Source organism: Trichosurus vulpecula, chromosome 3 (assembly GCF_011100635.1).
Source record: "Trichosurus vulpecula isolate mTriVul1 chromosome 3, mTriVul1.pri, whole genome shotgun sequence".
NCBI lineage: Eukaryota > Metazoa > Chordata > Mammalia > Diprotodontia > Phalangeridae > Trichosurus > Trichosurus vulpecula.
The window spans coordinates 58,605,488-58,626,248 of record NC_050575.1 but is presented as its reverse complement, the minus strand read 5'-3'; the positions used below and the strand labels follow the sequence as shown (position 1 = coordinate 58,626,248).

General features: G+C 39.7%; 1 protein-coding gene across 1 annotated transcript in view; it reads left to right on the top strand.

Moving 5' to 3' along the window:
* The window catches only part of PDE6A (phosphodiesterase 6A), a 110,514-nt gene that overhangs the window by 53,105 nt on the left and 36,648 nt on the right, over window positions 1–20,761 (top strand). Inside the window, exons 10-16 of the mRNA XM_036751076.1 lie at window positions 271–414; window positions 2,247–2,312; window positions 3,566–3,712; window positions 4,831–4,938; window positions 9,637–9,746; window positions 10,143–10,230; window positions 16,083–16,183. Coding sequence (XP_036606971.1) covers window positions 271–414; window positions 2,247–2,312; window positions 3,566–3,712; window positions 4,831–4,938; window positions 9,637–9,746; window positions 10,143–10,230; window positions 16,083–16,183 — 764 coding nt within the window. The remainder of the gene's footprint in view (window positions 1–270; window positions 415–2,246; window positions 2,313–3,565; window positions 3,713–4,830; window positions 4,939–9,636; window positions 9,747–10,142; window positions 10,231–16,082; window positions 16,184–20,761) is intronic.

Genomic DNA, 20,761 nt, shown 5'->3' with positions numbered 1-20,761 from the left:
CATGCTCCAATTATTTAAAAATCAATAAAAGTAAAGTGACTCATTTACAAAATCAACGTTTGTGAAAAATGTTTAAATTGCTAAAAAGATTTTTGACAAATTATTAAAACTAATAATAAAATACTTATCCTCACTCCCACTGAACACTATACTCTTGTTTTTCAAAATAACCTTTTAAATTTTGCTTTTTTATACCTATTCTCTTCCAACTCAGGGAGAGGATGAGAAGAAATATTTCTTATCCTGTCCATTCTTTCTCTTTCTTTTCAGTCTCTAACCCAGTTCCTTGGCTGGTCTGTCCTAAACCCTGACACCTACGAGTCAATGAACAAGTTGGAAAACAGGAAGGATATATTCCAGGATATGGTCAAATATCATGTGAAGTGTGACAATGAAGAGATACAGGAAATACTGGTCAGTGTCCCCTTTTTGGATGTCTTATCCAGTCTTGCCACATTCCTTTCTGTCCTGGGCCATTTTTTTTCCCCTGGGCATCTGAAATCTGCAGAAGGCTTGAGTTTGATAGCCTGGCAGCCACACAGGGCTCCACGAACCTTGCTCTCCCTCTGTTTGGTACCAATTTTCCACGAGGCTTCTGCTCTCCATGCAGTCTTCTTTGAAATGCTCCCTCCCCAAGTTGTGATGTCATCTGAACTCTTGATATTTTGTGCCTCTCTCGGGCACTTAGGATCATGGGACCTTAGAGCCAGGAGGGGACATCTAGTCCAACCCTATCATTTTACAGATGAAGAAACTGGGGCCAGGAGAAGTCAAATAGCTTGCCCAAGGTCACATAGGTAGTAAGTGGTGGAGACTGGATTCAAACCCTTTGAACTCTAAGTCCAGACTTTTCTCACTGCTCTGTGCCTCTTTTGTGTCAGGCTATCTATGTCTTACCTTCCCCACTTGACTTGGAGCTCCATGTGGGTAGGTAGGGATCCTGCTTTTGATTGCAAATAAGGAAGTGTCTATTAAGCACTGACTATGTGCAGAATTCTGGGCTAGCGCCTAAAGGAAGGGACTTGAGCACTTTACAGCTATTGTCTCATAACAACCCTGGGAGGCAGGCGTTGTTATTATTCCCATTTTATGATTGAGGAAACTGAGGCAGATAAAAGTTAAGTGACTTGAACAGGATCACACAGCTAGCACCTGAGGCTATATTTGAACTCAGGTCCTCCATGACTCCAGGCCCAGTGTTCTATTCATTGTGCCACAGAGCTGCCTCTCCCAGGTGGGAAACTTTCAAAAGTTAACAAGCTGCCCCACTCCCTTAAGGGTAAGGGCTGTTTTTTGCCTTTTTTTGTATCCCCAGTGCTTAGCACAATGCCTGGCATACAGTAAGTGTTTAATAAGTGCTTGTTGTCCACCTGACTGGTATAATCAGTGAAAACCTGCTCAATGAGTTTGACCAAACTGGCTGTCTGTTTATCTGAACTGAGAAACAATGAGTTTTTAGAAAAGACATCAATATTTAGCTCTTGAATTTATAATCTTAGATGAAAAGAGACCTTTAGGAGAAGAGACTTAGAAATGGAAGGAATGTTACAGATTACCTAATCCGATCCCTCATTTTTCAGATGAGAAACTTGGAACCTAGAGAGGTTGTCAAAACAAATCGACAGCATTTATTACATGCCACCTGTGTGCCTGGCACTGTGCCAAGAGCTAGGGATACAAAGAAAGGCAAAAACAAGCTTCAAGGAACTCAAACTCAAATGAGGTAGAGAGAAGGCAAACAATTAAGCACCAACAAGATTCCACAGGATAAATTGGAGATAATCTCAGAGGGAAGGCACTAACAACTTCTAAGGTTGGGACTTGTCCAGGGTCACACAGGTAGTAAGTGAAAGAGCCGGAACTGGACTCCGGACCCTCTTGGGTCCAAAGCTAGCATCCTTTCCACTACGTGGATGATTTCTTTAATTCTCCTAGGACTTTGTGGGTTATAGGGTGGCAGCACCATTTAGTGGTAAGAACACTAGCTTAGGCATCAGAAGTCCTGGCTCTGCCATTGTGAGACTGGGTTGAAGTCACTTCCTATCTTTGAGCCTCAGTTTCTCCATTTGTAAAACAGGGATAACAATGCTTGTAAAATAGGATCGTGAGGAACAGTGGTTTATAAACATGCAAATACTAGAAGTATGAGCTTGTGTTATGAAAGAACATTGTGGTGCATACGTGCTGATGCCTTCATTCCTTTTCACTTTTCTCTCTCTCTCTCCCCTACCTTTACTTCTTTCCAGAAAACTAGAGAAGTCTATGGGAAGGAGCCCTGGGACTGTGAAGAAGAAGAGTTAGCTGAAATTCTGGTGAGTGGAATTACTACAATGTTTGCTGTGATCTAATATTGGTAACTTCGTAGGGGACAGGGCAAAGGCTGGCACTGGGCAAGACTGTGAAAATGTCCTTGTCCCTACCTTCTTCTGTCCTGTCCCATTGATGTGAGGAATTGATAAGGACTTGAGGTGGTATCCATGGCAGTATTTTCAGGAGATTATGGAAGAACTGAAGAGATTATGGGATTCAAAGTCACAAACTTAATGGTGGGATTTCTGGCTTGGGGACAGGTAATGGATGAGATATTTGAGATGAGAAAGATTTTTCCCTGTGGTTGTCATATCAGCCAGTGAATATTGATGTGCATCTGTCCCCTCACTCAGAAAGGCAGACTGAGTTACCTTCCTGGTCTGACCAAGAGGATATGTGACTTTCCTAGAGTCCCACAGCAAGTCTCTAGTGGAGTGGGATTTGAACCCAGGTCTCCTTGTCATTCTCTTTGTCCACTATATCACCACACTGTGGTTCCTCACTGCTACTTTTTCCCCCTCCTTCCACTGATTGGAATTCTATTGTTCTCAGGTGGATAATGAGGTAATTAATTATTGAGACTTGGTGAACCTCTCCTTGTGATGGGTTGAGAAACCTCCCACTTGTCCTTCTCAAGTTACAGCTTGCTGTGTGCCTTCTCTCACTGGGTCCTGACCCAGGAGTCTGCAAAGCTCTTGGCTCTCCCCTTTGTGTGAAAGCCAAGGAGAGAAGAGAGCTGGATTCAGAGATCTGCTGGGAAGCTGTCCTTACTCTGGCAGGGAAAATAATGAGCTACCCTCTACCCTGCTCAAAGGGAAGAAAAGGGAGGAGGAGAGCTCTCTCTGGACCAGGGCCAGACTTCTCCCTGAGTCTTGTACTTACCAAGAATAACTTTTCTTCCTTTTCCTTTCTTCCTTCCTTCCTTCCTTCCTTCTTTCTTTACTTTTCTTTCTTCCTTTCCTTTTCTTTCTTCCTTCCTTCCTTCCTTCCTTCTTTCTTTCTTTCTTTCCTTTTCTTTCTTTCTTTCCTTTTCTTTCTTCCTTCCTTCCTTCCTTCCTTCTTTCTTTCTTTCTTTCCTGTTCTTTCTTCCTTTCCTTTTCTTTCTTTCTTTCCTTTTCTTTCTTTCTTTCCTCCTTTCCTCCTTCCTTCCTTCCTTCCTTCTTTCTTTACTTTTCTTTCTTCCTTTCCTTTTCTTTCTTTCTTTCTTTTCCTTCTTTCTTTCCTCTTTTCCTTCCTTTCTTCTTTCTTTCTTCAGCAAAGTGAACTCCCAGATGCAGAGAAGTATGAAATTAATAAATTTCACTTCAGTGACCTGCCCCTGACAGAGCTGGAGCTGGTGAAATGTGGAATCCAGATGTACTATGAACTGAAAGTGGTGGATAAGTTTCACATACCCCAGGAGGTGAGGCTCACACCCTAGGCCTCTGACTTCCTTTTCTTTTTCACAATGTTCTACATGGAATCCAGAGAGTGACCTCAAATTCACTTTGTGTTACTCTGATTGTTTTTATAATGATCACTGAGGCTCTGTGAAAACCTCAGGAATGAGAGTTGTGGAGGCATGCCTCATTCATCAGAAATATAGGGGAAGCTCACTTTTCTGCAAATGGGGAAACCAAAACTGAGAGAGATTAGGTGAATTGCCCAAAGTCACGCAGCTAGGAATTATCTGAAGCAGAATTTGAACTTGGGTCTTCCTTATTCTATGGGCAGCACTCTAACTACTGCACCACTTATCTGCCTCTGTGTACAAAAGGATGAATTCCTACACACAATAGGGTACTGCTGGAGCATAGTCCTTTTCAAATCTCCAAAAGGGAAAGGACTTGTCCATGGTCACACAATCAGTCCATGCCAGAACTAGGCTGGCTCTGACTCTCTAGGTCAAGTCAACTCTGACTTTCTAGGCCTAGGTCAAGACTCCTTGAACTGCCCTATGAAGTGCTACTCCTTCAGCATGAAGATGTTTCCTGTTCATGGTGTTAATTTTTCTACGTCAGATTTCCCTCCAATGCATGGCCTAGCATTATTAAAATTCAATTCAACTCACTTCAACAAACATTTGTTAAGCATGTGATATGTGCACAGCAAGAGATTAGATGGAGTAATAGATGCAGTTGGCTTTGGGGATCAGGAAGACCTGAATTCAAAGCCTGTTTTAGATATTTACTAGTGACCCTGGACAAGTCACTTAATCTCTCTGGTCCTCAGTTTTCTCATCTATAAAATGTGGGGGTTGGATTCAATAGTCTCTGGAAGGAAGGTTTTTTCCTGCTCTAAATCTATGATCTTATGATGGAAAGGGCATCTAAACAGGGAATTTCCTACAATAGTAAAATCATAGCTCTAGAATTTTCTTTTAAGTGTATAAGGTACTACCTGTAGGGGTGTTAGAGATGTAGGAAAAATGAAACAGTCTATGCCTTCTAGGAGATGGTGTAAATTCCTCACATTTATATCATGTCATCCCATGAGTTTCCCTCTTTTGACTCCATGATCTTTCCCCATGTCCATGCCCAGGCACTAGTACGGTTCATGTACTCTCTCAGCAAAGGGTACCGAAGAATTACCTACCACAACTGGCGCCATGGATTCAACGTGGGACAGACCATGTTCTCATTGCTCGTGGTAGGTTTGATACTGTTATTGCCCAGTTCTTGGGAGAAGAGGGGGAGTGGGGAGAAGAGAAAGTAGAACTGTGTTATCATTGCTCTAAAGCCATCTGTCTAAGGAAGCTCTCTCAGGCAGATGGGTATAAGAGAAAGAGGAAGAAGCTCCCATGGACTAGCACATGGAGATAGAATGAAGTACACAAGATCAGGGGAAGAGACAGTCAAGTTCTCCATTAGTGAAGGTCTTTGAGTGGAGGCTGTTGGGAATGTTTTAGGGGCAGTTTTGGTTTGGGCACAGGGTAGGACTAGAGGCTGAGGTTCTTCTGGCTCTGAGATGCAGTGTGAATGCTGGGACTTGAAGAAGAGTGAAAACTTTGGGGTTCAGGCAGAGAAGACTCCCAAATTGGAGAGCAAAAGTATGGCAGGAGGAACCTATTTTTAAATGCTGCTATTTTTATTTTTTTAATTAATTGAAAATTATTATTATTTTTTTATTTTTTAACTTCACTTCATTCTTGAACATTTCTCCCCTACTCTATCCAGTAAGGCATCCCTTGTAACAAGGTTTAAAAAAAGAAAAAAAGGTCATTCAACAACTAATCCTATCTGACAATATGAACAACATTCCACTCTAAAGCTTCCCACTTATGTAGAGGATAGAGAGGTTCTCTATCTACATTTGAGTGTTGGAGATAAAGTTTCTGATGGGCTGAAATGCAGTGATCTGGATCATAATCCTTGGCAAGAGAACTGGAATTAAGTGAAGAAAATGAAGGGTCCTATTCCTTGTGCTTTATTACCTAGGACTGTGGACATCTTCATGACTTATAAGCCTTTAACCCATTTTTACCTGCTGTTGGTATATTCTCCATACTACACTTACACATCATCTTATAATGCTTGTAGTAGATTTCTTTTAAAAATATGAATCAAAATGGTGTGCTGCTTTGGGGAGGAAAAGAAGGAGGAGGAGGAAAACCTTATGTTTTCTTTTCCCTGTAGATTCCCTGGGTTTAGGGAAATCCTGCAAAGTTAGAGGAAATAGTGACTGCAAACACTCAGTAAGTGGCTCACCCAAAAGTGAGGTGCCATGGGATGTAGAACTGGATGAGCCCATGGTGGCCATTTAGTCCAACCTCTTCATTTTACAGAGATTGAAACAAAAGCCTGGAAAGTACAGCCTAAGGTCACAAAAGTAACAGCAGCAGAGCCAGAGCCAGGTCACCTGATTCTGAGTCCAGTACACATTACTGCCTTTATGGGTGTTGTGTCTAGACCTTCCCTAGTCTATAAACTGGTCATTTGGAGAAAGGAATGCAGAACTGAAGAATAAATCCATCTCTACCCTTATTTGCGTGACCAAGTATTTATGTACCCATGGGACAAATTCCTCAGAGTTATATTTAAACCAGAAAGGCTTAGGAAGAGTAAATGGCTTTCTAGTGGATGGAGTTTTAAATGAATGAATTATAGGAGTTAATGGTACAAGGTAACTCCAGGTAAATCCAAGGTAACTCCAAATGATACAAGGTAACACAACTAGAGTTCTCTGTTCCTCTGCTTACCCAAGACAACCAAAATCAAGCCCCTTCTGCCTTTTCATCTACTCAAAGTCCTCTCATCCATCTTGACATGTCTCATGGAGGAAGAACACTGAGGGAGCCACGATGGCACTTGTGAAGTGTGGAGTGGGTACTCCCAGGCCAAAGGGTGGACAAAGGAACTGTCACAGGCTCCTGTCATTGCCTTCTTCCCACATGCCAGCATCTGACATGGGCACCAAGCCAGTGTATGAGGGAACCAGTGTAACTGTACTGGTTCATGAGGCCTGACTGTGAAATTTTCACTGTGAGCATTTATACCTTGGGAATTGGCAAAAGCTCCAAATCAGGGATTTTTTTTTCTTTTGCTAATTGCCCAGAGTTAAGAAAGTGATAGAGAAAATGTTAATGAAACAAATTTAATTTAAAAGTATTTGGTGCCTACATTTTTCCCCTGGAGACCTAGTTGTCAACCATTTACCAGCATGCCCTTGACTACACAGCATAGAATCCTAGAATCTTGGAGCTGGAAGGGGGCCCAGAGAGTGTCTAGTCCAACTCATACCCCCTAAGGATTCTCTTCTATAGTGGTTCCAATCAGTGTTTATCTAGCCTCTGTGTGAAGGTCCCGAGGGATGGGAAGCTGTCAAGGCAGCTCAATCAATTGGTGGAAAGCTCTGCTTATTATGTGGTTCTTCTTCTGAGTGAGCTCAAGTCCTCTTCCCTCTAATTTACCCCCATTGCTCTTTCTTCTGTTCTCTGAGGCCAAAGAGAATAGTGTCTTCCTTCAGAATAGTCTTTCAGGCATTCAAAGACATCAATCATGTCTCTTTTCTTACCCCATCCCAGAAGTCTTTTTCTCTTACTCAGCATCCTCAGATTCTTCCACCAATCTTCATATGACATGATTTCCAGTCCCCCTCACCTATCCCGGTTGCCCTCCTCTGGGTGTGTTCCTGATTTGTCAATGTCTTCCCTAAAGTGAACATCCCAGAATTGAACTCAATGCTTCAGACGGGACCTGACCAGGTCAGAGGTCAGTGGAACCTCCCTTGAATTGGGGATATAGTTTCAGAAATAGTGGCTTCCAACAACCCCTGTTAGAATGGCCCAGATGTCATTTGCAAACAACTTTGAATTTCTCACAAGAAAGGCTGGTCAGAAATCCTACAGGGCCTCATGATTATTCAGATAGGAGTTGCCTCTCCTGTTCTCAGGTGAGTTTTCTCTCCTACCTTGATATGACATCATGATGTTATCTTTATTGCTCAATATACCCTAACTGCCCTGGGAAACCCACCAAAGATTAGAACTAGAAGGATCATCTCGTCTGGTCTGCTTCTTTGAGGTCTATGAGGGGAAAGAACTTACCAAAAATCTGATCCTGTTAGTGGCTGACCGAGGTTTCCTGACTCCCAACTCCTATTCTACCCAACATCGAACTATAACTATAGCTATACATATGTGTATATAGCTATATATATGGTTTTATATATATATATGTGTGTGTGTGTGTGTTATACATATGTTATATATATGTATGTATGTATGTATACGTGTGTGTTATACATATGTTATATATATATGTATATATGTGTGTGTGTATATATATATATATAGTTATAGTTAGGTTTCCTTACTCTCAACTCCTATTCTACCCAACATCGAACTATAACTATAGCTATACATATGTATATATAGCTGTATATATGGTTTTATATATATATATGTGTGTGTGTGTTATACATATGTTATATATATATATATGTATATGTGTGTGCGTGTATATATAGTTATAGTTATAGTTAGGTTTCCGTACTCCCAACTCCTATTCTACCCAACATCTAACTATAACTATAGCTATACATATGTATATATAGCTATATATATGGTTTTATATGTGTGTGTGTTATACATATGTTATATATATATGTGTGTGTGTGTGTGCATGTATATATAGTTATAGTTATAGTTATAGTTAGGTTTCCGTACTCCCAACTCCTATTCTACCCAACATCGAACTATAACTATAGCTATACATATGTATATATAGCTATATATATGGTTTTATATGTGTGTGTGTTATACATATGTTATATATATATATGTATATGTGTGTGTGCATGTATATATAGTTATAGTTATAGTTATAGTTAGGTTTCCGTACTCCCAACTCCTATTCTACCCAACATCGAACTATAACTATAGCTATACATATGTGTATATAGCTATATATATGGTTTTATATATATATATATATGTGTGTGTGTGTTATACATATGTTATACATATATATATGTATATATATGTATATGTGTGTGTGTATATATAGTTATAGTTATAGTTAGGTTTCCTTACTCCCAACTCCTATTCTACCCAACATCTAACTATAACTATAGCTCTCTCTCTCTCTCTCTCTCTCTCCATATATATGGTTATATATATGTTATAACAACAACACAAATATGTACATATATAAAACATATAGATATAAAACCATATATATGTTTTATATATGTACATATTGTGTGTTGTTGTTGTTGTGTTTTTCCTTCATTTTCAGAGAGGACCATGATATTAGGGGAATGATGACATGACCTGCAGTTGTCTTTAATTTGAATGAGGGAGGGCTGTGCGCGGTCACCAGCCTCGCTTTCTCCTCCAGAGCCATCTGCCAGTGGCCTGATATTGATTTTGAGTTTTGATTAAAGGGGCCATCCCTTGATTAACTTCTTAAAGAGGCCTATTCATTGAATAGGCGTTAACTCACTCAAAGTGAGAACCTGAAAAGACCTTAGCCCAAAAGGGTCAAGATTTCCCATTGGATCCTGGGCCATCTCCACTTGTCCTAGTAAATAGGTATGTATGTATGTATGTATGTATGTATGTATGTATGTATGTATGTATACACATATACATATACATACATACACATATACATGTATATATAACATATTCTATATATATATGTATATGTGTATATATGTATATATAACATATTCATATATATAAAACCTAACTATCATCTCCAGAGTGATGGAAAGGAGGTTGTTACCACAGGGGATTCTTCCTCTGGGTCTCTTAATGATCCATGAGTACCTTTATTGTTCCTGGGATGCTGACCTGCTTTAAGTAGGTTGTCAATGACTCGGATGTTCTGATTATCCACATAGACTGGGAAGCTGAAACGATATTTCACAGACCTGGAGGCTTTGGCCATGGTGACTGCTGCTTTCTGCCATGACATTGATCACAGAGGCACCAATAATCTCTACCAGATGAAGTAAGTGAGCTCAGGTCCCCAAAGGACCTTCCCAGCCAAACCTGGAGAGTTTGTGGGAGACTCCTTTCCTCTCCTTATCATCATCCTCAGACCCATAGAACTGTGGAATGGTAGACCTGGAAGAGTTTTACTTAGGACAAATCATTTCCCCTCTCTGTGCCTATTTATTTTGGTGTAAAGTGAAGGGTTGGACTAAATGGCCAGATGGTTTTTAGGCCCTTTCCAGAAAGCTCTGATATCTTGTGTTCTAAAGATCTTCCATTTCTGACATTCCATGTTCTGTGTTCTGTGGCCTCTTCTGACACTTACATTCTGTGTTCTATATTTTGAGGTCCCTTCCAGAGCCCACATTGTAATGTTCTAATGACTGCAATGTTCTCTACCCTGTGTTTTCAGATCCCAGAATCCACTGGCCAAACTCCATGGATCTTCCATCTTGGAAAGACATCATTTGGAATTTGGCAAAACACTGCTGAGGGATGAGGTACAGTTCTGGGCTTCTTTCTTTGTTGACTTTTTTTAGAAGTTCATCTATGCATTCTGATTTTATATCACAGTCATTTTTGGTTATCATTGTCTTTCCTCCCTCTTCCTACAAGGCTTTCCCCATAAAAACAACAACATCAGAAAGTTAAGCAATACTACTGATATATTAATCATGTTTGAGCAAGTATGCCCTAAGCCCACAGTCCTTTCCAACAGAGGAGGGAAGTACATTTCGTATGATCGTAGCTCTAAAGCTAGAAGGTACCTTAGAGGTCATCAAATGAAAACTTCTCATTTTATCAATATTTCTGTTATTTTTCACCTTTTTTCCTTGTGCCTTTCTTTTTTCCTTAAAATTTTATATTAAAATATCAAGCATTTATTTTTTTCTCCCTCTCATCTTTTCCCACACTGGAAAAAATAAGAGAAAAACAAAATTTTTGTAACAAATATGCATAGTCAAGCAAAACGAATTCCTAGATTGGCAAAAATGTATATTTCATTCTACATATTTAATCCATTAAGTAAGTAAGGAGGGGGTAGAATTCTTCCTAATCAGTCCTTTGGAATCATCCGGTTGATCACAGCATTGATCAGAATTTTTAAGTCTTTCAAAATTGCTTGTTTTTACAATATTAAAGTTATAGGATAAATTGTTCTCTTGGTTCTACTTGCTTCACTCAGCATCAGTTCATATAAGTCTTCCTTTTTCTTCCTCTTTCATCACATCTTAGGGCAAAATAGTATTCCATTACATTCATATAACACTTTTTCAGCCATCCCCCAATTTATGGTCACTCTATTACCTTCCAATTCTGCACTATAACAAAAAGAACTGTTACAAATAGTTTTATACATGTAGGTCCTTTTCCTCTTTCTTTGCTCCCTTTGGGGTCAATTCCTTCATTTTACAAATGAAGAAACTAAGACCCAAAAGGTGAACCGCCAAGCCCACATAGTTATTGTTGTTGGTTTACATCTGAAGTCATAAAAAACATTTTTCCTTATCAGCCATGTTAAAAAAAATGAAAAGCAGGAAACATAAAAAAGTGGTAAAAATATGCTTTGATCTACACTCAGAGTCTATCCATTCTCTCCCTGGAAGTGGATAGCATTTTTCATCATGGGTCCTTTGGAATTGCCTTAGATCATCATATTTACCAGATTAGCTAAGTCTTAAAATATTGCTGTTACCGTGTACAATGATCCCTTGGTTCTGCTCACTTCGTTCTGTATCAGTTAATATGGGTTTTTTTCAAGTTTCTCTGAAACCATTCTGCTCATCATTTCTTATAGCACAATAGTATTCACAATAGTATTCTATCAGAATCATATCCTACAACTTGTTCAGTCATTTCCCAATTGATGGGCATCCACTCAATTTCCAATTCTTTGCCCCCACAAAGAGAGCTGCTATAAATAATTTTTACATATGTGTCCTTTTTCTTTGATCTTTTTTGTGAACAGACCTAATAGTGGTATTGCTGAGTCAGAGGGTATGCACAGTTTTATAGCCCTTTGTGCATGGTTTCAAATTGTTCTCTTGAATGATTGGATTGGTTCACAGCTGCACCAATAATGCATTAGTACCCTTGCTTCCTCATGATTTTTAATATAAGAGAACTAAAATTGGAGCACTGGTCTCTTGATTCAAAATCCAGGGTATTTTTCACTGTACCACATGTTTAATTGGTAGAGGAATTCCCTATAGATGGTGATATCCACCAGATTCTCCTCTTTTTAGGTGACACTGGGCTGACCTACAAACTCCCCACTACCTATAGGGTCACCTCAATGGGATTCTTGACCACCCAAAAGAAATTATGCTAACATTGTAGACTAGAAAAATCAACTCAGTAATGATTGTCTATTTCCAGGACTATGATATGCAGTTTGAGAAACCTGTTGAGTCAGTCCAGCAGTATATATATTTTGCACAGGTATGTTAGATAATAATTGGGTCCCAGAATTGACTAGAAAAAGGAAGAGATTGCATTCAGGAAATTTTGCAGTGTTTTTTAACAGTCTTAAGTTGATCTCTGTCCAAAAAAAATTAATATTCTCCTATGCAGTTATGTGCGTAGGAATGAGGAAACTCATCACAATCTCTGAAGAATCTAAACTGTACATCATTCATAGGGGTACACATGTGGTCACATAGGTTTATTAATGGACAGAGAAGAGCTTATATTTCATTAACCCCACAGAAGGCCACAGAATTTTTTTTACTTGTTTACATGATATAACTGAATTAGTTTGTAAAATTTCCTATTTTAAAAATAAATAAAAATTTTGAGAGTAAAAAAAAACTGTACATCATTCAAAGGACTATAGAAGAAATCATCACTCAGATGTGACATGATACAGTGGAAAGAATATTAGATTTGGAGCCAGAGGACTTGTGTTTGAATCTTACCGCTGACAATTATTTTCTACGTGACTTCGGACAAGTCACCTCTCTGGGCCTATGTTTCTCAATTGTAAAATGAATAGGCTGTATTAGATGGCTTCTGATGTCTCTTCCAATTTTCAGTGTGTGATCATTGTTCAAGGTGGGTATAAACAGACTGCAATTTATCAGCAAATTTGACTCACGTGCAAGACGTTCCAGAAGGGATGGTATCCAGGACATGTGTCATAGAAGCATTTGTTAAGTGCTTATATGGTGCTAGGCACTGTGTTAAGTGCTAGGGATACCAATTTAAGTTAGCAAAAAAGGCCCTCACCCTCAAAGAGCTCATACTATAATGTGAAGGCAGCACATAAAAAAGGTGAACTGAAAATCTCTAGGGCTGAAGAGGTAGAAGAGGGTATTAATGAAGGGGTCAAGGTAGTTGGAGAAGAGGAAGAACAGGAAAAGAAATCTAGAGGTTTGAGTCATGAGTGATGTGGGAGCATGGCTGAGGCCTTTCTGACTAGGTCTGGGAAAACAGTCACCAATTAGGAGAGTGGGACCTCATAGTGGAGGCATCTCTATGGTGGCAAATTGGTTGGCAAGGAGGAAGAAGAGAATTCTGGAGAGTAAAATCGTTGGACAAGGTGAACTGGTCATAGGATAAGAGCAAAAGATAATAGATGGACAACCTAAGTGCTGCCTTAGTGCCCAGAGAATGATATAAGACCTAGAGGTCCCTTTCCCACCACAATAAAGATCATAGTTAGGTGGTAGGAAGAATCTCTGTGTAGGATTTGTGGGAAGTCATGGAGCAGAAAAACATATGACAAAAAAGCTTAGTTAGATTACAACTTGTGTCTTTGGAAAATATATCATCATTGATCCATTGAAATATTATATTTTTATTCAATTTTATTTTATTTATAAATGTATTTATTTTCAGTTCCAAATTCTCTCTTTCTCTCCATCCCATCCCTCACCCATTATAAAGGCAAGAAATATGAATATATACACAACCCTGGCAGTATACTTTCCAAGGATGTACACATAGATGACAGGGTTGATGCAGCCATTGCCAGAACTAGTTCAGTGTTTTGGAGGCTCTGGAGCAAAGTGTGGGAGAGAAGATCTACAGAACCATTGTGCTGACCTCATTGTTATATGCCTGTGAAACCTGGACAGTCTACCAGTGCCATGCCAGAAAACTGAATCACTTCCATTTGAATTATCTGAGGAAGATTCTGAAGATCACCTGGCAAGATAAGGTGCTGAACACTGAGGTTTTTCTTGAGCTAAACTGCCAAGCATTCAAACTCTACTGCAGAAAGCGCAACTCTGATGGGCTGGTCACATTGTTTGAATGGCAAACATTTGCCTAAAAGATGATTTTACAGAGAACTCATTCAAGGCAGGCACTCACGTGATGGTCAGAAGAAGTGATACAAGGTAACATTCTCAAGATCTCTCTGAAGAACTTTGGAATCTACTGCATGACACACTGGCAAAGGACTGCCCAGTATGGTGTGCCCACATCAAAGAAGGCACTGTGTTCTATGAGGAAAGCAGAATTGCTTTATATTAACTCAATATATATATATATATATATATATTATGTATATCAATATATATAACTCAAAAGAAACATGAGATGAGCAAATTTAGAGACATCTCCACTCTAAACGTTCATATGGACTATTTGTGCCCAACCTGCGGTAGAGCTTTCCAAACTCACATTTGTTTGATAAGACACAGTCAGACACGCTGTAACCTGGCTCCAACATAGAGATGTCATTTTGATCTTCTTTAAGAATGAAGGATGAAACCAACCAACTATACACACACACACATACACACACAGATATAGATATATACATGCAAGCATATGTATATATATGTGCATGCATGTGTATGTATGTATATGTATGTGCAATCACACAAAATGTATTTCCAAATTAGTCATATTTTTAAAAAAAAAACAAGAAAAGGAAAGAGGAAAAAATATGCTTCAATCTCTACTCTGACTCCATCAGTTCTCTATCTGAAGATTCATAGTTTTTTTTCATTATAAGTCCTTTGGAAATATGGTGCATTATTGTATCAATAATCTGTAATATTAAAAAATGAGATAAGATAAAAAGGAGTATTACACATGAACCTAGCCTTCATTGAGAGGCATCATGGTATAGTGGGAAAAGAGGTAGCCTTAGAACCAGGAAGACTGAGGTTCAAATCCTACCTCTGAACCATACTGGTCATGCGACCTTAGTCAAGTCACTTAACCTCTCTGTACTCTAAGCAATGACAGGAGAGAAAGGATTAGGATTTTTACTTCCTCTCCCTCTGGCCCCCACCTTTGGAATGTGGGTCTTTTCCAGGTACTTCTCTTCTCTATTAGGTGTGACTTTGTTGACTTTCTTTCTAGTCACAGTCCTCAGCTACCCTGTGATGGGATCTCCTTGAATTTGGCAGAGTAGAACAATGGGCAAGGCTATGTAGCCTTCAGAGATCATCTATCTTCTCCCCAGACAGAAATTACTATTAAGGAAAAAAGCTGGATTCATGTTTTTACCCTATTTTGAGAAATTATGGAATATGAATCAGCAAAATTCTCTTTCATTTAGCTCCAGAACCCCTCCCCTGAAAATGATCTTGGCAACTTCCAAAAATCTGTTTTCTTTCTCAAATGTCTTTCTGTGTTTGGACCACATTAGTTACCACCTCTCTTTCTGTCTCACATCCCCTGTTGCCCTTAATGAAATACATATGCATAAAAAATGCTTTGGTCAACCATACTTTTACCTTATGATGACTTTTAATACTAATTGATCAGAAATGTTGATAAAGTTTAAAGAAAGGTCAACTTTGGATTTATTTATCACATACTCTCTAAAGCAAGGGTGAGGGGGGTACATGGTAGAGGATAAATAAAGATGGGCAAAAATCACCATCTGGTATCAGTTTTCTAAAATGTAAGAAATTCAGCAATGACTGGTCCACCAAGGCACACTTCCCATCTTGGTCTCAGGATAACAACAACAGCAACAGTAACAAAAACAGCGTTATACACTTACCATGTGCCAGGCACTGTGCTAAGCAATTTACAAGGTATCTCCTAACCATGGCAAGGAGCAGCAGCAGAGACTATACTCCAGTTTTCTTCAATGACCAGCAAACCTGCCTCCCTCCACACCTAATCCAGTCTTTCTCAAAACTCAAGTTCAGGCTTGAGATGTGGGTGCCCTGCACCCACACATTTTGCCTCTTTTGAGACTCCTTTTTCACAGTGAGAGAAAGGTCATATTGTCTCTTTAAGGCATAGGGACTCTTTATTCAGTGGATCCAAACAAATGAGAGATTTCCTTCCTATTGAGCAGGTTTCATCTCAGCTCCTCCAAATCCTTTGGTAGGAGGATGCTATAGCTTTTAAAATATGCTTTTCTTCTATTTTTCCTCAGAGTCTAAACATCTTCCAGAACCTTAATCGAAGGCAGCACGAGCATGCCATCCACATGATGGATATCGCAATCATCGCTACTGACCTGGCCCTTTATTTCAAGTATGTGTTTCCTCTCCAGCTAAAGGAGGATTTTTATTCAAGTAACTTGTAGAGTTTTAAAGTGAAATGTAATAATGCATGGGGACACCCTTCAATTAAAACCAACAAATCTACGTTAAGTGCTTGCCGTTTGCTAAACACTGGGGATTCAAAGACAAAACTAAGACAGTCTGACATCCTACCGGTTAGAGAAACATAGGGGAGAGAGAGAGAGAGAGAGAGAGAGAGTGAGAGAGAGAGAGAGAGAGAGAGAGAGAGAGAGAGAGAGAGAGAGAGAGAGAGAGAGAGGAGAGAGAGAGAGAGAGAGAGGAGAGAGAGAGAGAGAGAGAGAGAGAGAGAGGAGAGAGAGAGAGAGAGGAGAGAGAGAGAGGAGAGAGGAGAGAGAGAGAGAGAGAGAGAGAGAGAGAGAGAGAGAGAGAGAGAACAACTGGAGGTGTCAGAGAAGGGAAGGTTTCATGAAGACATGACACCTAAGTTGAACGTTGAACAAATACGGATTCTGAAATAGGAGAAAGGAGTACATTCCTAATATTGAGGGTTGCATTGTATGAGTGCACAATTATGGGAAGTGGAATGTTGAATCTGGGGAGCAGCTGGGAGTTTAGTTTGGGTGGAGTGTAATATGTATGAAGAGGAATAAAGTTAGGTAAGGCTGTAAAAGGTAGGTCAGAACTGGTTTGTTTTGTGCAAGATGTTAAAAAGCAGACTGAGGAGTTTGTATTTTATCCTGAAAGTAATACGAAAATACTGAAGGTTTCTGGGCAGGGGAATATTAGCTGGATTAAAGACAGTGATGATGATGATGATGACGATGAATAAATGCAATTACAATATTAATAATACCAGTAGCTATTGTTTTTATAGTGTTTTAAAGTTTTTAAAGCAATTTTCATATGTTAACTCATTTGAGTCACATCAATCCTGAGAGGTAAGTGCTATTATCATCTCCATCTTACAGATGGGAACACTGAGCCAATTTTAGAGGTTATATTAGAGGTTAGTTTAGAGGTCTCATATTTGCCCAGTATCATACAGCTAGTAAGAAATATTTGAACTTGGACCTTCCTTACTTCGAAGCTAACACTTCACCTGTTGTACCACCTAGAAGCCTGGAGAGAAGAGGGACTGGAACCAGGGAGATCAGTTAATAGACAGTTAGAGGCAGCTAGGTGGTGTAGTGGATAGAACACTGGGGTGGGAGTCAGGAAGATATAAAATCAAATAAAGCTCCACCAGCTTATTAGCTGTGTGACTCTGAGCAAGCAACTTCTGTCTCAGGTTTCTTAACTGTAAAATGGGGATAATACTAGCACCTACCTCCCACGATTGTTGAGAGGATCAAATGAGATAATATTTGTAGAGAAATTTAGCACAATGCTTGGCACACAGTAAATGCCTAATAAATGCTTGTTTCCTTTTTATCAGAACATTCCGGTAGAGAGGGGGTGAGGCTCTGAACTGGGTGGTTATGTAAGTGGAAAGAAGGGGATGTATTCAGGATATTATCATGGAAGAAATACTGACAAGACTTGGCAACTAATTGGATATGGTGAAGGAGATGGAAGAGTTGAAAATGACTGTAAGATTGTGAACCTGGGCAATCAGAAGGATGGAGGTGCCCTCAAGTGAATTAGGGGAGTCTGGAGGAGGTTTGAGTTTAGGGAGGAAGAGAATGACTACCATTTTGCACTTACTGAGATTAAGATCTTAATGGGACAGCCACAGAGAGATCTTCTGCAGGCAGTTGTACACATGGGCCTGGAGTTCAGGACACAGGTTATGGCTGCAGATACTGGTTTGGGAGTCATCTGCTCAGAAGTGGGCATTGTCCTCTGATGAAATTGCCATGGGAGAAAAAGTAGAGAGCTGAGGGCAGAGCCTCTGGGGACACCCACACTTAGGGGCTGAGAGACAGATGAGGATCTGGCAAGGAAGAATCAAGCAGGAAAACATGGACCCAGGAGAGAATGTGATGTGGCTGAGGGAGAGTATCCAGGAGAAAGGGGTGCCAACAATGTCAAAAGCCACCAAAGTGGAAAAGTGAGAAAAAGTTAATTAGTAATGTTTATTAGTTTTGCTTGACTGTATTTTTTTATTGTAGGAGAGAACTTATAAGGTGCAAGGGGTTAGCGGGTAGGGATAGAGACACCAAAAAGAAGAGCATCAATTAAAATTTAAATACATAGAAGCTAACCAAGTTCAGAAGGGTAAAAAGGCTGATTTGGTTAATACTTCATAAAAATTGTATATTGTTGTTGTTGTTTGGTCATTTCAGTTATGTCCGACTCTTCATGACCCCATTTGGGGTTTTCTTGGCAAAGAGAGTGGAGTGGTTTGGCTTTTCCTTCTCTAGCTCATTTTACAGATGAGGAAACCGAGGCAAACAGGGTTAAATGACTTGCCTAGGGTCACATAGCTAATAAGTGTCTGAGGCCAGATTTGAACTCAGAAGGATGTCTTTCTGACTCCAGGCCCGATGTTTTATCCACTGAGCTCAAATTGAATATGTTAATTTTTCAAACAAACCGTATATAACAAAAGTTCAGTTTCCTACCCAATCCTCATTTGTCTTCTTTGCCTATTAAAATGTTTTTATTTGCTGGTGATTAAATTTATAACAGAAAAAAAGAGCATTTAAAAAAGAAACCAGGGGCAGCTAAGTGCCACAGTGAGTAGAGCACCAGACCTGTAGTCAGGAGGACCTGAGTTCAAATCCAGCCTCAGACACTTGACATACTTACTAGCTGTGTGACCTTGGGCAAGTCACTTAACCCCAATTGCCCTGCCTTCCCCCTTCAAAAAAATAAACAAAAACAAAAACAAAAAAACAAATCGAAGGGTAACCTTGAGAGAACTGTATCATAGTGTAGGAGGGCTAGAAGATAGACTGCAGTAGACCAAGAAGTAAGTAAGAAAGTAGAGGCAGTGAGTGTGGATGACCCTTTTGGAGGGTTTGACAATGAAAGGGAAGAAAAATGTAGGATAATAGGGTTAAGGGATGACAAAGTCAAATGAAAAGTCTTTTAGGATGGTGGAGACCATCCTTACGCATGTTTGTAAGTATTGGATAAGAAGCCAATACATATGGAGAGATTAAAGATGAAAGGGAATAATTAATTATCGAACAAGCTCCTGGAGGAAATTGACTTAAGACCACAGAGAGTTGCCGATGGCCATTGGCTTGAATGGCCACCTGTTCTTTAGAGACTAGAACAAAGGGGGAAAGGACACATGGAGATTTTAAGATGAGGAGTAGCGCGCACATGATGGATGATCTTGCTTTTCTCAGTAAAGTATATGCCAAAGCAGTCTTAGAAGAGGGGGTGAGAGTGGGACAACTACCATAAGGTGAGAGGAGAAAATCTGGAAAGGCTGCTGAGATGCATGTGACGGTCAATCAAGGAAGAATAAAAGACTGATGTGCAGTAGCAAGGATTCAGCTGAAAATAAATAACATGAATTTATTCGTATTATCTTGGTAGTGGACCAGGTTGGCACAGTTTTACATGACATCTTTTAGCACCATTAAGAACCATGAGAGGCGGTGGGATGGTAGTGGTAACTAGGGGTGTGTTGCAGCCAGCTCAAAATGGGCTCCAGAGAGCCAAGTGTTAAAATTTCATTGTGAGCATTTACGCCTTAGAAATTAGCAAATGCTACGAACTTGGGCTTGATATATTTATTTTTGTCGATTATCTAGACTAAGAAGGTTATGGAGAAAATGTTAATAATACAGAGTAAATTTAAAAGCATGCCGCAGGTACTCCGCCCCACCCTTTACCAGAACTTGTTAAAAATTAATCAGCCTGCCCCTGGGTAGAGGAGGGCAGGGTGTAACTCATGGTTGAGGATTGGTTGGGCATGAATGGCTGTAGGACAAGGGAGAAATGGATTCAAAGGTACAGGACAATGGATTTTTTGCAGTTCATAGAATCCTCGATTTGGAATTGTAAACAACTTTAGGGATTCATTTAGATCAACCTCAATTTAAAGGTGAGAAAAAACTGAGTTTAAGTAATTAGCAGATAAAAGGTTAATTAGTATTGTTGATTTGTTTTGCTTGAGTTTAAGTCATTTGCCCAAAGTCACACAGGAAAGAAGCCAAACCAGGTCATCTAGCTCCAAAGCTAGGACTCTTTCCATCATATCATGCTTCGTCTGGAGAGACAAGCTAATCAGATGTTGGGCCAAGACTGTGAAGGGAAGAACAGCAAGGGCAAAACAGTGACTGAGAGAACAGGAAAGGTGGAGGGGGCTGAAGAATTGATGTAGGAGGAATGAGGCAGAATGCTAGATGGAAGATCAAGAAAGTATGATCAGAGAGGGCAGGTTCAAAGTTCAAAATCGTGAAGGTAACACAGTCATGGAGGATGATGAGTGTTTCCATCCCTGTGAGTGGCAAAGATAGAGTGAAGATATAGGTGATGGGAGTTGAAAAGGTTGATCAATTGGGAGGTAAGGATATTTGAAGGGAGATCTCTATCTCTATCTATCTGTCTATCTGTCTATCTATCTATCTATCTATCTATCTATCTATCTATCTATCTATCTATCTACCTATCTATCTATCAAAATCCC